This window comes from Hakea prostrata, chromosome 2 (assembly GCF_041222555.1).
Source record: "Hakea prostrata isolate BN-2017 chromosome 2, UWA_Hpros_2, whole genome shotgun sequence".
Lineage (NCBI taxonomy): Eukaryota > Viridiplantae > Streptophyta > Magnoliopsida > Proteales > Proteaceae > Hakea > Hakea prostrata.
Window position 1 is genome coordinate 157,093 of NC_142601.1, and position 13,899 is coordinate 170,991.

The 13,899-nt window shown below is 36.7% G+C and overlaps 1 protein-coding gene across 3 annotated transcripts; it reads left to right on the forward strand.

Moving 5' to 3' along the window:
• The first annotated feature begins 5,436 nt into the window (after positions 1-5,436).
• SDIR1 (RING/U-box superfamily protein) lies at positions 5,437-12,403 on the forward strand. 3 transcript variants are annotated; one of them, XM_089143662.1, is made up of 10 exons: positions 5,437-5,624; positions 6,290-6,441; positions 6,672-7,165; positions 7,288-7,342; positions 7,479-7,531; positions 7,643-7,871; positions 8,047-8,161; positions 8,402-8,447; positions 11,045-11,170; positions 11,311-12,403. In XM_089143662.1, exons 3-10 carry the CDS (start codon positions 7,088-7,090, stop codon positions 11,434-11,436), a joined length of 828 nt encoding a protein of 275 aa, XP_088999788.1. In that variant the 5' UTR covers positions 5,437-5,624; positions 6,290-6,441; positions 6,672-7,087; the 3' UTR covers positions 11,437-12,403. The 3 variants fall into 3 exon arrangements, with proteins under 3 accessions (XP_088999788.1, XP_088999789.1, XP_088999787.1); XM_089143663.1 differs by having other exon boundaries at positions 6,991-7,165; XM_089143661.1 differs by lacking the exon at positions 6,290-6,441 and having other exon boundaries at positions 6,991-7,165.
• Positions 12,404-13,899: the final 1,496 nt, after the last annotated feature.

A 13,899-nucleotide genomic window follows, 5' to 3' on the forward strand; every position in this document is an offset into this window, starting at 1 on the left:
ACTTGTTATTATATTGTGAGGAAATACATTACCATATCTTTTGTATTTGACTTATTCTAAATTCTCAATTATATTGATGTTGTATATTCATTATGAAATGTATGAGGCTTTATATGAATGAAAGGTAATGATGGTTATGTTTATTTGTTATTCAAATTACTTGAATGATGATTGTGAACATGATATATTTGGATTGGATGGTAGAACACAATTCACTTATACTTATATGCCGACTGGGGTTGTGGGTTCGCCCATTACCTTGGTGACTGTACATTCACTTAGACTTGTTTGGTACATGGTCAATAAGTGTCTAGATGTGTTGGATAGGGAATCTTTGAGTACTACTACCCTTTCGGCAGGGGTATTAAAGCCAAGTGACTTGTGGTGCCAGTGGCTAGGTCCTGTGTGCATCAAGCAAGCCCACTGTCATCATGTGATGTTAGAGTTGCATATATTAGGGATGGCCTTATGGGGGCGTCGCCTAAATGACCATAGGGTTAGGGAAACAAATGCCTCTAGTTGATGATATTATTCCCAAGTGGAGAAGAATACTGGACCAAAAGAGCACTAGGCATGTGGGAAGGTATGCGGGCCACATGTAGTACAATACTTTATGACCTTGCATTAGCCTAGGATTATCCCTGATGCGTGCTAGTTCTTAGACCAATGGTGTTGTGAGAGAGTGGTGATCTAATCCCCAGCTATGGTCTGATATGATTTGACCCAATTACCGCAAAGAACCCAAGAGACGTCTCATGTTGAGGGAGAGTGACAAGATCAACCCAGAGGAGGCTAGTGTACAACTTAATGCGTATCTACCATGGAGACTTCATTGTTAGAGTTAAGAGCATACTTGCACACTCATTCATATATTCATCTCAGTTATATATATATATATATATATATACATAGATTGTTTATTGAAATGTGCGATGGATGCATGATATATGGTCATGTTGACCTCAATGAGTTTATATATATATACTTTTTAGATCTTATTACAGGTTGTGAGGACTCCATTCAAGTGGAGAGTACGCAACCCCATGAATTTTATAAGGGACCGCAGGCAAGGATGCGGGGGCACATGAAGACTCATGCCCATGTTCGGATTGCTCCTACGAAGTTGAGTACTATTGAGGCCATGGCGACCTCTTATGAGAATGTAATTGCCCTTGTGACCATTTGTTATATTCTTTTTATTGAACTGATAGATGGTGGCGCTACTTAATCTTTTGAACCTCTTCGAGAACATAAACTTCTACTAGTGAACAATTTTTTTTTTTTTTTTTAACTTTGACATTTGACTTAACTAATTTTGGATAATGATTTTTAATTCAAATTCTTGGATGATTATAATAACATTTTAATACTTGATTTGATACCTTTTTTCTTGCTCTTGGATTATGTTATGTCATATTATTATTATGGATTGACATTGAACCTAGATCCTGTAGTGTTATCAGCCCCCGGGTATTCGGGTGAGTTTGGATCCGGCTAGGTGGGGTGTGGGTGGGGTCACGTGATAGGAAGCCCATGTATGGAGACCCATGTCTGAGTATGGATAAAATCTGTTCCGACACTCAGACGACTTTGGGATTTGGTTCCAAATAACTTTCAAAACAAAAAGAAAGTTCTAAAAACACCTAAGAACAAGATCTATCAATAGGAAGCATTCAAAAACTCAAATTGAATCGAAAACTTAATGAATCTCAAATAGGTCTTCTCCAAAATTTATCCGGACATAAAAGGTAGAATGGAGTGATTGTGGCATCACTCTAAAGCAATAACAAAGATAAGGTTTAGGTCTCTTTTAATTAAGGATCTCTCCACAATGATCCACTAACGGTGAATAATCAAATGGAGATGAACTAGGCAAAAGGAGAAGTGAACTAACCTTATAAACCTCAGTTGGAACACAAAAAGTTCACCATACGATCTCCGAAATATTCCCTCTTCGCAACGAACTCTTTAACGCTCTCTGATGGCTTAGGAGTGAAATAACACATTTTAGGTTGAAAAAAATAAATACATAGGGGGTCCAAAATACTAAAACGTCCATCTTACACTCACGGGCACTAGTGTGGGTCACCTGAGGAGACCCATACCCCTAGAATTAATCTAGGAGCAGTTTCATGGGTGGTCTTTCCCTTGGCTCATCTTCAATGCTAACCCACACTTAGGTAGGTCTTACTTGATCTTTGGGACCTTCCAATGGTGCCGTCAATGAACTCTTAATCCACTTTCCATATTTGGCATTGTTCGAGTTAGATCTTCTTCCAAACTTTAACAACATTCCAATTTCAACTTCATCACCATCCACTTTCATTGGTTCAGGTTCCAATCTAATGGTCTCTATTTGCATGGCTCACAATACATTCTACTCGTGCTCTAGGTTCTCGGACCTACAATATGAATTTTTGGGCTAGGATCATGGGGGATTTCACATCTAGATTTGTCATGAAAGTTTTCCAAGAATACTATCAACCTATGCAATTGACTTAAAAGAAAGTATTTATCCCAAACAAAAGAAAAATAAAATAAAATCATGCATAGTAGGTCCTTTAAATTAAGTAGTGTCTAACCTCAAGGAAGGAGTTCTCCAACATGCACTTGCATGGTCACACCTAAGCATGAATATTAGATTCCACTTCACCACAAATTGGGCAGTTGTGGGAGTTACCTGACGCCTGAAGAGAGAATCAATGGTTGGTGGCAAGAATTCTTTGGCCACAACGCCATAAAAAAATCTTCAGTTTTGGAATAACATTCATTTTCCATATAGCCTTCCATAAAAGGGTTAGAAGAGGATGTAGAAGCTTGTATGGATGGTCTCTTTTAGATGAGATACCTAACCAACATGCAATCTTCACAAAAAAAAAGTAACAAACTTGGCTGGACCCTAAATCCAACTACTCATTCGACATTCCTCAGTGTTTTCTCAAGCTTAGGGGACTAGATGATCAAAAACAGCCGATTACCTTTTTTTGCTAGATTTCCCAAATAATCTATGACCATATATATTCAACATCTAAAAATTTTGCTGCTATGAAACCCATCCATTATAGCAAGGATTCCCCCATCAAATTCATATGAACCCCATCCATTATAGTAAGGATTCCCCCATCAAATTCAGTTGTATCCATTCCCAAACTTGAGGCTCTCCAGGTAGCCAATGCATGATGACACATGAATAGAACTAGCATGCTTAATTGTTCCTCCACTGGTACTTGCTAGTCTATTAAGTGATAGTTCACTACCAACCCCTCTCTCCTCCAATGCCATAAAAAATAAGTTTTAATTTTGGAGATACTGTTTATCTTCCAAATGCTTGTCCATAATTTCTGAATATTAGGATCTGTTGAGGTTGCACTTTTGTGTGATATTTTACACTACAACCGACATGCCGATCGGACGGTGGAGTGTCCTTTCGTTGTTCCAGTTCGTATCCATGTATCTTCTACTTCTTGAGTTAATATGAAGATACATTCTATTCATTGGACTTCCAATGGTGAGAAGAGCTTACACAGAAGTGATTCCTTCCAAGAGTTGGTATGCTAGTTTATGAGATCTGTCACCATATAAATATATTTGGTAAACTAGATTAGGGCAACTATAATGGCTTATAAACTTCTTAACTCACTACTTCTTTAGATTTTAAGATGATATTGTTTTTTCATTACTTCATCAAATCCCAATTTAGTTCATATTGATTATTGATGTAATGATTTGTAATATTGAAATTTTCAAATTGGAAATGGATGGTCAACCCGCAGATTCCAAGGTTCTCTTTGATTACCCAACTTCATATGGACAATAGATCATTGTTAGTAACAGAACTCACAGATTGGCCTAGAAAAAGGTGGAAGATTCCACTATTGTTAAACCCTCTCTTTCCTCCACAAACTAGCTTTGCAAGTCAAAGTATTCCCATCTATCTCAAAACACCCAAGATGAATGGATGTGTGTTGCATCTAGATCTGCCTATCATTTGGCTATGGCTAATGCATCCAACTGTGACCCTACACAAACTTCCACATCTACTTTGACAACATGGAAAAAGATTTGGAATATCAAGTCTCTTCCCAAAGTAAATTCTTTTGGAGAGCATCACATGAAACAATTGCCACAAATAGAGCTCTATCCTATTGCAATGCTAGTTATACAACTCTGTGTTTATTGTGTCTTACAAATGTGAAAATTGTGCCCATTCCCTCTTTCATTGTAACCTTGCAAAAGCTTACTGAAAAGTATCCCCACTCAGGCTCGATATGACTAAATTCAGAGATGTTACAATACATGACTTGCTGGAATTTATTTAAAATAGATACAAAGATTCGAATCAAATAGAAAATGTAAATTCTATTTGGGTTATGTTGTGTTGGGTTATTTGGCTGTCAAGAAATTACTATATTTTTAATGGTGTTTAGCCGAATTTGTCTAGTACATTAGCCCTCTTCCAAAACCTTTTAATGGATGTCAATTCTATTTCAGGTGACACGAATTTGGACTAGGTAGAGGAGAGGCAAGTGGTGGACATACACTGTCTGGATCCTATTCCAAGCCACTTCAAAATACACATTGATGCATCATGGTTAGCTGCCACAAAAGAATGTGGTCAAAATAATATCATTTGGGAATGATGGAGATGATTGATTTATTGCTGCCAGAACTGTTGCTTGCCATGGTCTATCTGCCATATTATTTGAAGTAGAAGCGATTTGGGATGCTTTGCACTTTGCTTTTAACTTAAAACCCTGTTTAATTCAATCCAACTGTCAACCAATATTTAGAACCCTTAATGGGCAAGTTCAGTCTCTTGATTAGGTTGGTTTGGGATTGGTTAAGGAGTTTTTATTTTTGGTTAATTCTTTTGAGTCTATGGTATTTGTGTATTTACTCAGGACTCTAAATGCCAAAGCATATTATTTGGCTAGAGGCGCTTGCAAATTTAGGAGGTTTGCATCTTTGGTGGGGTTCACCATCTCCTTGTATAGTGAACACTTCCTTGCTTTTCTCTAGTGTTTCTCTCAAGTGGCTTTTATAAATTCTCTTTGATAAAAAAAAGTTTCAACTTGTGAATTTCCATATGTCAAGGGGTCTTGTCTGTAAATCGGAGAAATTATATTTATTACATTTTCATTCTCAACCATCGGATCAAATCTCAAACACATGGCAACATCTAACGATGGCACGACAAACCGGGTCGCCGCACAAAGAATCCCAATCCAGCCCCACCCACTTCTTCAACCTAATAATCAGATGGAGATAAAATTGGGGTTCGTCAAAAATCGATTTTCCTTCCAGAATTTAAGCTAAGCAAGACATAACGGATAAAGTTGATAATACGCTTTAAAATATTAATAATAATAATAATAATAATTATTATTATTATTATTCTGACAATAAAAAGGGACATTTGCGAGAGTACGAGAATTTTCGGACAATATTGCAACTTTGGACAGGAAGACGCGTCGTCTTCTTCCAATGTTGGTTCTTTTTCTCTCTCGATTGTCTGAAAATTGAGGGGAAAAAGGAAACATAAGTCCGGTTTTTGGGTTTCATTTAATCAAAGACGAATCTAGTGTTGATCCATTCTTTTTGCCTGCTCGTGTTTTTTTGATTCTGTAAGTATCTTCTTCCTAGCTGTTTTTTTTTTACATCTTTGCATGTTGGATGAAGGAGATTCTCAGAAGAAAAGTTTTGCTTTTTATCCTTTTAAGATAAGATTAAAATTTTTCTTCTGGTAATTAGATGTCGGGTTTCCGTTGATTTGAGTTGTTTCATTGATGATATATTGGGTTAGGGTTTTGGGGATCTGTGTGGTGCCAGGATTCCTGCAATTGGTGTTTTCTTTCAAGCTGAGATCTTTTCGTTTTTTGGGTTTTGTGTGCGTTTTTGAAGGGGGGGGGTGGTCTTGGCTGTTTACAGTTAGGATAATTCCCTGAGTAACAAGCCCTATGTTCATCGAAATGCAATTTTTTTTTGGGTGGGGGTGGAGATGGTGGAGCATGTTGTAACGGTTTTGTTTTCTGGAACTGGATTTTAGCTGTTGTAATGTAAAAGCAACCAACATGATGCTAATTATTTTTCATCATGATAGTCCTGACAGAGATCAACAATTCCAGAATGTACAATTCCAGTAAGAAGGGTTAATTTTAGAGGAGTTGTAAAGAGTGAACCTTAGGATAGGTTTAATTGGTCAGAAGAAAAAACCCTGGAGAGGGGAACTGTAATTGACCGGAGATGACATCTATATGAACAGCTAGCCGATTCACATTGTTTGTTGCAGTGCAAGTTGGAAGGACTTGAAAGGGCAGACGGGACAAGTATGCCAACTATAGAGTGAAGAAAAGTTGGGAGGTGTGAGCAATGACGAAATGAGAGAGGGTCCACTGAGATGATGTGACATATATGGTGAAGACAGACGGATGCACTGATAAGGTAGATGTTTTGTCCTAATTGAGGTGCTAAAGTGCTTTTGAGGTGGGATGTGAGGGTTGAATACATTTTGGGTTGAGGTTGTGGGGAATTAAATTAATGCTTATGGCATTGAAGTGGAATGGCAAAACAGAAATTATGTAGCTGATGCCAATTACTTGGGAAATCTCTTTGTTGAGTTGTGTTCCAACTTCTACATATCTTCTCCACCTTTTTTTTATTTTTTATTACAGCAAGGTTGATGCCTATGGTGAAGGATACTCAATGGTGGAGGACCTCCTGATTATCCTTTCAATATTGGTGGTGTACAAGAATGAGGACATTCTTGGTGCAGAGATATGTTGATTTGGCCCATTTTCAGCCTTCTAAAATTTGATTCTCAGAGGGTTTAAACGTTCAAAAGTCATATCAAGCTATTCTGTTTTTGCATCTCTTCTGAGTCTGCAGAATCACTGATAATCTTAGACTTGGTGTCTTTAGGCATTTATGTTGGAACTCTATCTTCTAAGATTTAGGTGGCACCTGCATTTTTACATTTTGTAACTGTTTCAGGTTATTGCTGGTCTGGAGGATTTAGTAGAGATCTACACTTTATGTTTGTGGACTATCTGATACTCTTATCCAGGAAGGTTTTTTAGTTACTTCAGCCATGAGTTTTGTTTTCAGAGGAACTAGAGCAGATATAGAGAGTGGATTTCCTGGTTTTATTCCTGAAAGGCGTTCTGTGGTATGTTTTTTCTCAGATCTGTCCCCATACCATTTTTGGTATCTGAAGGGTATTCGGAAGTTTATTTGATTGTATGAGTTTAGACTGTTTACATTCTGCAAATGTTGAATCTTCTGTCTCAGCGTGTTCATGCAGCTCGACCAGTTAATACAAATTCAATGGCTTTTCTTGTTACAGGTGGGTTTTTTTTTTTTTTTTAATAATTAAATCCCTAAACAGAATTAACTTCCCTACTCTAGGAACTAACTTTTGTTGTTGCTTGTGTTTTTGTTATGATGGATCTCTAATCATCATTCTTCCCTTTTCCCCACAGTTCTTCTATTGTTCATGATACTAAATTCACACCAAATGTCACCGAACTTTCTGGTATTACCTATCTTTTTTGGGGATGTTCTTGCATCTGATTAATTTTTATTGTTGGATCATTGTTATTGTACAAATGAATAAATAAGTTTTTCCTAAATTTTTATTCTGCAGCTTTGGCTATTTCTTGGTGTCTTCTTAATGGCTACTAGCCTAAGGATGTATGCGACTTGTCAACAACTTCAGGCTCAGGCACAGGCACATGCTGCTGTAGCCAGTGGTCTTCTTGGTCACACTGAACTGAGGGTGCACATGCCACCATCCATAGCCTTGGCTACAAGAGGGCGTCTGCAAGGCCTCCGGCTCCAGCTTGCTCTTCTTGACCGTGAATTCGATGACCTAGGTATATCACTTTTGCTAGACTATTCCAAATACTGACAATTGACATGTTATGTTGACTAGATTTTGATGTCCTAACATACAAAAAGATGTTGCCCCGGGATGCATTTTCCTATCCATTTTGATCTTGTGAAGAAGGTACTATTGCTTAGGAATGATTTAGCTCTTATGCCCTGCAGATTATGAAACTTTGAGAGCATTGGATTCTGAAAATACTTCCTCAGCTGCTTCAATGAGTGAGGAAGAGATAAATGCACTTCCAGTTCACAAGTACAAGGTTACTGGTATACAGAGGCAAGTTGTCTTCTTTTTCCCACCCCTTTTTTTGAAGATTTTGTTTTCACTGTCTTCTAGAGTTGCTCTTTATCTTGCTTGCATACTGAATAAACCGTATAAATTTTTGGGTTCTGCAATAATGCTAATTGAGTAATTGTGGTTTACATATTTGGGCACTGGAAGAAAAATGTCATATATATGCTTGGTAGAAAATCTATTACGATGATAATGGTCTGATGTTAGTTGTTTTTGTTACAGTGATGGTTCCTCAATGCAACAGGCATCATCTTCGTCAACAACTGAGGTACTTATTCAGTTTATAACTGTTGAGTTGGATTTTGTTTGCTGTATTTTCTACACTGTCATGGATAACTTGCTGTTTATTATTTAGTTGGACAATTTTCATGTATTATAGTAAGGTGCAGCTTTGGCTGGCCTGTGTTGAGTAATTGATGAAATCTTGAAGCTCAATTGCTAGTCTGTTGTCGCAGATTGAAGCCTAAATTTCTGTCTTTCTAGCATTGGTTGCTTAATTATTCTGTGAGACAAGGTTTATAATTCTGGAGGAATGGTAGCAATAACAACAACCCAGCCTTATCCCAATTCCTAACTAAGTGAGGTTTGCTGCCTGAATCCTTTCAAAACAACTAGGGAAAACTGAGGATGTTGCAAAGATCAGTAAGATGGATGAAGATTAAACATGAACAAGAGAAAGGATCGATGAAAAATGTAAAAGAGAAGTGAAAAAAGAAGTTGAAATTAAGAGAATACCTGATACCCTTTTCCCACAACTTCCTTACTTACAATCCGTAGTAGTAGCCCTCTTTCTTCTCTCTCCTCCACATGGCCTTATTCTAGGTCCTAACACAGGAAAATCTTTGCTACATGGTGTTATCTAACCTGGATCATTTCCCTCCAGTAGCATTGTCCGAGGTCATTCTTGGTACAGGACCTAGACTATGTCATTTTTCACAACTTTACCTGTGGTCTTTCTGGGCCTCACCCTAGCTCCTTTCGTTCCTTTGATCAGAATCAGATGAATTGTCCTTGCTTGGCCATCCTTAGGCTTCTGTTGCCCATGGCTAGCCACCTCAAATGACATCCTTCAAGGCGGTCACTTATCAGGTCTGCTCCCACAATTGCTGTAATATGTTTATCCTTAACTTTATCCTTCCTAGTTGTTTGCCCATCCTTCTTAATACCCTCATCTCTGCAACACATAATTTAGCTATATGACGCTGTTCTATTGTCTAACATTCCACGCCAAAGATCATAGCAGGTCTTGTAGAACTTCCCATTGAACTTTAGAGGAATGTGTTGGTTAGATAGAACTTTGGTCTCACCTTTCCACTTAATCCTTCTTAATTGAATTCTTGGGAGACATCATCATCTTTGTCTTTATCTTTGTGTATAATAGACCCCAAGTATCTGAAATAATCATTTTCACCTTCTTATCATCCATCATTGGGTAGCTTTTCATACACTTTATCTTTGATCTGTTACCTTAAACCCTCTATTTCCATGGTCGTTCACCACATCTCTAACTTAGTGTGAGTCTTTGGCTCTTTGCTTTTGTATCCATCAAAACAATATCATCAGCAACGAGCATAAACCAATGATGCCATGGTACCTAATCTTTGATGTTCTTGGTTAATTCTTCCATGATAAGCACAAATAAATAAGAAATTAACCCTGATTCTTGATGCAACCCTACTCTAACTAGGAATTCCTTGCCTCGGCCTACCATAGACCATGCACTTCTCACCATGCCCTAAGATTATCCAATCGGGTCAAGTGGGCTTTAGAAAACTTTATTGAACCCTTTTGGGGTTCTATAGGCCATAGGCTTTTGAATAACTTATTGAAAAAAGTAAATGCTTGGTTTTTAACATGAAAAGACAATTTTGAATAACTTTTACTTTTCTCTTTTTTGTTCTCATTCTTCCCTTTCTGTTACCTCTGTTTGTTTTTAGTTCTTAAGTCTGCCTTCAGTTTTTTACTATCTATTGCTGTAGTAGATTAGTTTTAAGTTTGCAATTCTCAAACCTTATAGGGAATTTGTGTAGTAACTAAATAATACACAGTGTTTCTTCTTTCATGTTCTTTTGGTCCCTTTCATTTTCCCTTGAGATCACATTTAGTAACTTGATTGTTTCTTTTCTGTCCAGCCTTCTAATTGTCAAATAGCCCTACACATATAAATGGAAAACCAAAATCTGCTTTTGAATTTGCATTCATATCCATTTAGAAGAATTTGGATTGGTCCGAAACTAATCAAATACGGAAATGATTACCCTTCGTATTCAGCCAATTATTATCTGATTTGTTGAGCATCTGATTCTTTTGCCTTTTTGGATTTTATTTATAATTTTTGGGATTTTATAAGATAAGATAATCATAAATAACCGGGTACAAATATGATAATACCTCTTCTAGCTTTCTGCTTTTCTCTGTCAGTATGACTGTAAGTATAATCCCTAGTGGTTTCTCATCCTTCTGTTTTGCCAAATCGTAGATGTCTCTCTTTCTAATATCTTTCTGATCTTAGAATTTGGAGTAGAGGTAACCAGTATATGGTGTTCAATCATCTGTGTTTTGTTTCACTGCCCCTTAAAGTATTGATAGTTATTCCCATTATATTTCTCCTTTGTGCCTTTTTTACAGCTGATTTTGAGACATATTTACTCCACAAAGTGTTTCTTTCATTGTTCTGAATGGAAGGGTGGGGAGAAAAAAAGAGAACCATACATGATTGAGGGTTTTTTGTGGCCATTGGATATTCTCTCTGACACTAATTTGCAGCATGGTTAATGCATGAGCGAGTCAAGCTTAGCTACTTATAAATATTCTTGCATTTAAAAAGCGATTGATCAATTTTGATATCATTGTTTTGTCAAACAGAAAAAGCAAGACTCTTGCAAGGGTGATGGAAACATCAAGTCTCCAGATGATGAATTGACATGCAGTGTTTGCCTGGAACAAGTTAATGTTGGGGAAATCATCCGCAGCTTGCCATGCTTGCATCAGGTTCGACTTTACTGCTTTTTGACAAATAATTTTTAAAGTTCTGTATTTTCTATGATTCATCTGATGGTAACTTCAACTTAAGACTGTATATTGACTTTATCTGTTATTTGGTGCCAATGATCTACTATTCTCTTTTGAAGTTCCATGCTAACTGCATCGACCCATGGCTGCGGCAGCAAGGCACTTGTCCTGTGTGCAAGTATAGAGCAGGTTCTGGGTGGCAGGATGGTGGAGAGAATGGAATGGATGCATCCTACATGGTTTGAAGCAGCACCATCTGCATATTTAGCTTATAGTTTACCCTTTGTACACGCAGGAAAAGTTAAAGCTCTGACCATGTAACCTGTCATTCTCTTGGAATGGCGTGAGAAAATGATGGGATACTGGGTTTGGTTGCAGACCCAAAAAAAAGGTGAAAGAAAAATGTTTACTTCAAAGTCCTAATGAGAATGCTTTCAGCCATCTTAGAACTACATTGTTCATGCTGGAGAGTTCGTCATGAATGTTAATGCCTGACCGACCTGTAATCAACTTATTGTAAGTGAGTTGTTAGTTTATGAAATCCATAAATCATTTACATGTGCAATTATGCAAGGCACATGCTTTTCAACAAACTGAATTTACCTCATTCTCTTAGCCTTGCCTTCCTACTAGAAGAGTAGACCGAAATGCTCCTCATCCATGTAAAATGATAATAATGCCTCTCTCATGAAAACCCTAAAATATATTCAATTCAATTTTGAATCTAAACTTAAGAGAATCTTTGCTCTTTAAGTTTTAAGTTATTAGGGTTTTGTCTGGACCCCTTTTTTCTTCTTCTCTCCAATGCGATTCTCTCTGCTCTCTGCAACTAAGATTCTGAAAGAACAAAGAGAAGAGTCCCTAAATTGGAGAGGAACGAAAACTTTCTGTTGAGAAAACCAGAGTAGCTCGAGCTAATTAATTTACTCTCTTATTGGATCTCTGTTTCGTACTCTTCAATTCATGAGGCATTGTTGGAATGAGTTAGGGTTTCTGCAAACAGATTTGACTACTACCTTGTTTTGATCTGCAATTTTCCTTCCTCATGATGTCACGAAATGCTGCAGATAAGAGTTTGTGAATTTGGCATGTTGGAATTGACTGTTGAGCTTGAAATGCTGAAATTTTAGGGTTTTGCAATTTGAGGTTTTTTTTTCTGAAGCAGAATTTGCTTGCTGATACGGTTGCCAATTCAATATACTTATTTGAGTTACTTTCCTCCCTTCTGTTCATATCTTTCTGCGATCAATGTAGATTCACCATTTTGTTCTTTTTCTGGGACTTCGAATGAAAAATCTAGCAAAATTTAAAAGATAATTGTTGCAGCTGAAATTCAGAATCGATAGAGACAAAGTCCCGAACCTTAGATCTTTCTGATGCAAGGTTTTTGTTTTCCAGAAAAGGTCGAGGGAAACCCAGTAGATTAGTTTCTCCTCAGACCAGTCTCTGGTCATGAATCGTTTGAAATAAGGATCGAATGAGGATGGGAGTTTGAAAGTGAAGAGAGAGAGCATAGAAGCCATGGTCCCATGAGCTTCGCTGATTTGCACAAGTGGGGAGCCATCTTGGTTTCTCAAATAGAATTCTTTTGCCATTTCAGTCTCAAGACTTAGGAAAGTAGTTTTGTAAATTTGAAAAAATTAAGTGATGTTTGGTAAAATAAAATAAAAATTATATATTTTTTTCACTCCATGACCAAAATAGTCATTTCAATAATAGAAAAATAACTTTATGTTTTGGAAAAATTCAATTATTAGGAGTTTCATATATTTTCTAACAATCAAGAACTTAGACCCATGGGCATCATGAAAAAAACTCTAAAAAGAATTAGATTTTAGAATATGGTAAATTCATCTTAAAAATATAATTACAAATAAATCTTAGAGAAATTTTCAAAACCACATGGGCCGGGCATGAACGCCAACCGGATTACAAAGGGAGATTATACGTGGTCAGGAACCGATCAGAAATCTGGTTCACCACAAAAGTAAATCAGATTTAGGGTATGGGTGAAACCAAGTTCACCACTAAAAGCATTAAGCATTTGAACCACGATTCCATAAATGTTTTAGGTGAATCCGTTCTTCAAAAACGGTTAATCAAACAGTTAGTTTTATAAAACATATTTCCATAGATTTGAAATCTCTAGATTTTTTAAATCTTTAGACTCAAATAACCAAACTGGCCCTTAGAGTTATTTTCTAAAATTAATGTCATTTCCTAAGTTACCTAATTGATCATTTGGAGTCTTCGGACCCTATTACTAACATAGTTGTACCATTAATCTCAGTTTGTTTTTATCTATTCATTTCCAATTTTACCCAAACTTCTAAGGGAAGAAGGTGAAGGAGAAGGAAATGAAAAATATACTCATAGGAGAAAAATCATGAACATGCAAGAATGGTAGGTAAAAATGACTGGTTGTAGACGACAAGAAGATGAGTTGAGTGTAGGTTTATTCAGGTTTTTTTTTTTTTTTTAATTTTTTTAATTTTTTTAGTTTAACTTGCTTACATCAGTAGTTGACTGTAAATTTCTTACGACAAGAGGGTGACATTGTTATATTTTTCTCCTATAGAGGGTTTAATTGATAAATTAAGTAACTCAAGAGATAATCTTTAATTTTATGAGACAACTCAGGAGGTGGTGCTGAAAATTTTTCTAAATCTTGCAGGTGTTACATGTATTTATTTGCATTTTCTCCTTTA

Coding starts and splice junctions, on each gene's coding strand:
- SDIR1 (XM_089143662.1), top strand. CDS start 7,088: ATGAGTTTTGTTTTCAGAGGAACTAGAGCAGATATAGAGAGTGGATTT. Junction 7,166..7,287: donor TTCCTGAAAGGCGTTCTGTG/GTATGTTTTTTC, acceptor CTTCTGTCTCAG/CGTGTTCATGCAGCTCGACC. Junction 7,532..7,642: donor AAATGTCACCGAACTTTCTG/GTATTACCTATC, acceptor TTTATTCTGCAG/CTTTGGCTATTTCTTGGTGT.